Source organism: Penaeus monodon, chromosome 21, assembly GCF_015228065.2.
Source record: "Penaeus monodon isolate SGIC_2016 chromosome 21, NSTDA_Pmon_1, whole genome shotgun sequence".
NCBI classification, from domain to species: domain Eukaryota; kingdom Metazoa; phylum Arthropoda; class Malacostraca; order Decapoda; family Penaeidae; genus Penaeus; species Penaeus monodon.
Window position 1 is genome coordinate 27,077,545 of NC_051406.1, and position 1,523 is coordinate 27,079,067.

General features: G+C 42.2%; 1 protein-coding gene across 1 annotated transcript in view; it reads right to left on the reverse strand.

Moving 5' to 3' along the window:
- Nucleotides 1-55: 55 nt before the first annotated feature.
- LOC119586724 overlaps nt 56-1,523 on the reverse strand; it is a 2,065-nt gene continuing 597 nt past the window's right edge. Inside the window, exons 2-4 of the mRNA XM_037935453.1 lie at nt 1,159-1,304; nt 777-946; nt 56-328 (exon numbers count right to left, since the gene is read on the reverse strand). Of these exons, the coding sequence (XP_037791381.1) occupies nt 138-328; nt 777-946; nt 1,159-1,304 (507 nt within the window). The 3' untranslated portion in view covers nt 56-137. The remainder of the gene's footprint in view (nt 329-776; nt 947-1,158; nt 1,305-1,523) is intronic.

The following is a 1,523-nucleotide window of genomic DNA, read 5'->3' on the forward strand; positions in this document are numbered from 1 at the left end:
ACATGAATAGAGGTAGATATAATGATCTGGCATTAAGGAAATACTAACAACAGTCATTACTTAATCGAAAGCTTTATTTCTGAACAATGTTTCCTGAATATTTTTTAGCTCCAAATACAGTCAGACCTTCAGGAATCCTAGAAAGGATAACACGGTTGCGCAGGTTTACAAACATGACGCCCCAGGCATCGGTCGAAGCAGCATTTGTCTGTGGGGTTCCTGGTGCAAGCGTGGTCGTGGGAGCAGGTCTCTGGAGGACCGACGCGGGTAGTCGGGCACTCAGGACGGACAGCGGGGCAGCATCCGGGTCTCCCGAAAGGAGGCAATGCTGTTGAAGAGGTTAGGGAACGAATGAGAAAACGAGAGGGGGTTAGGTGACACTGAACTAGAAGAGGAAATGAGATTAGAATTGGGAGAGAGGTGGGAGTGAGAGAGAATTTTGAGATAAGCTCAGTGATCTTCCTGGTAATGATGAATTATTATGGTAAGAAAATATAAAGAATGGTAACAAAGAATGTAGGTGCGTTTTAAATGGAAATTTCATGATGCTCTTAAAATAAAAAGTACGATAAGTTTCAACTCACTACTTCATTTCGTCACTCTCTGACGATCAACTTGCCAGTTTTTCATCATTTTCATCATTCATTCACTGACCTATTTAGGTAAATTTAATTTCTTGATCCGTTCCCTTATGCGTTATTGTTTACATTTCTAAATTTTGTCAATTACACTCTCAGCCTCGATAAATCACATACCACTCTATATGCGGTACTTACTAGGTTTGGTGGGCCCGTGCTCGCAGCAGTAGAACTGATTTTCGGGCGTGGTACACCAGTAGGTGCACGACTGATGGGGCGTTGTGGGGTATGGTCTATGTGTCGTGTGAGGGCGTGGCTTCGATGGTGCAGCGCTGCTGAAAATGCTAAAAAGCAGGCCGGAAGGACTCCTGCGGGTTTAACAAAGGGAGAAAAAGAGGTATTTTTAAAATCTAAGATAAAATTCTTGAAATGTGTCACCCAGTTGCATCAGATAATGAAGCAATGACTACAAATCAGCACAGAAACTATATCAAAATAACGAATGCAGAACAGAATATACACTCAGTAACGAAGCAATTGATGCAAAGCATTACAGAGACTATTGCATCTAGTGACTTACAAGGGGCCCGAAGAGGACGCGAAGGTAAGGCTGTGTTGACTGGTCACTTGAGGATGAGCCCCGAGCAGAAGACGAGTGTTTTCCTCCGCCTCTTCTGCTGAAACCACAGCCAGAGCTAAAGCCACAAATAGCACCGATATCTGCATCTGCAAAGGCAGCATCATAGTTGATATCATATTAAAAAGGACTAGCAAATTTTTATTCTCTAAGAAAGCAGTTTTTGTTTGCAAAGAAAGATATTACTAAATATCTGAGGAGGGTAATGCGAAGTATACACCGTTCTACATTTCATATCTCGGGAAAATATAAAACAGTACTGATGTCACTACATGGTCAGCGGTTTGTGTACAATGTAAATCTCGTTA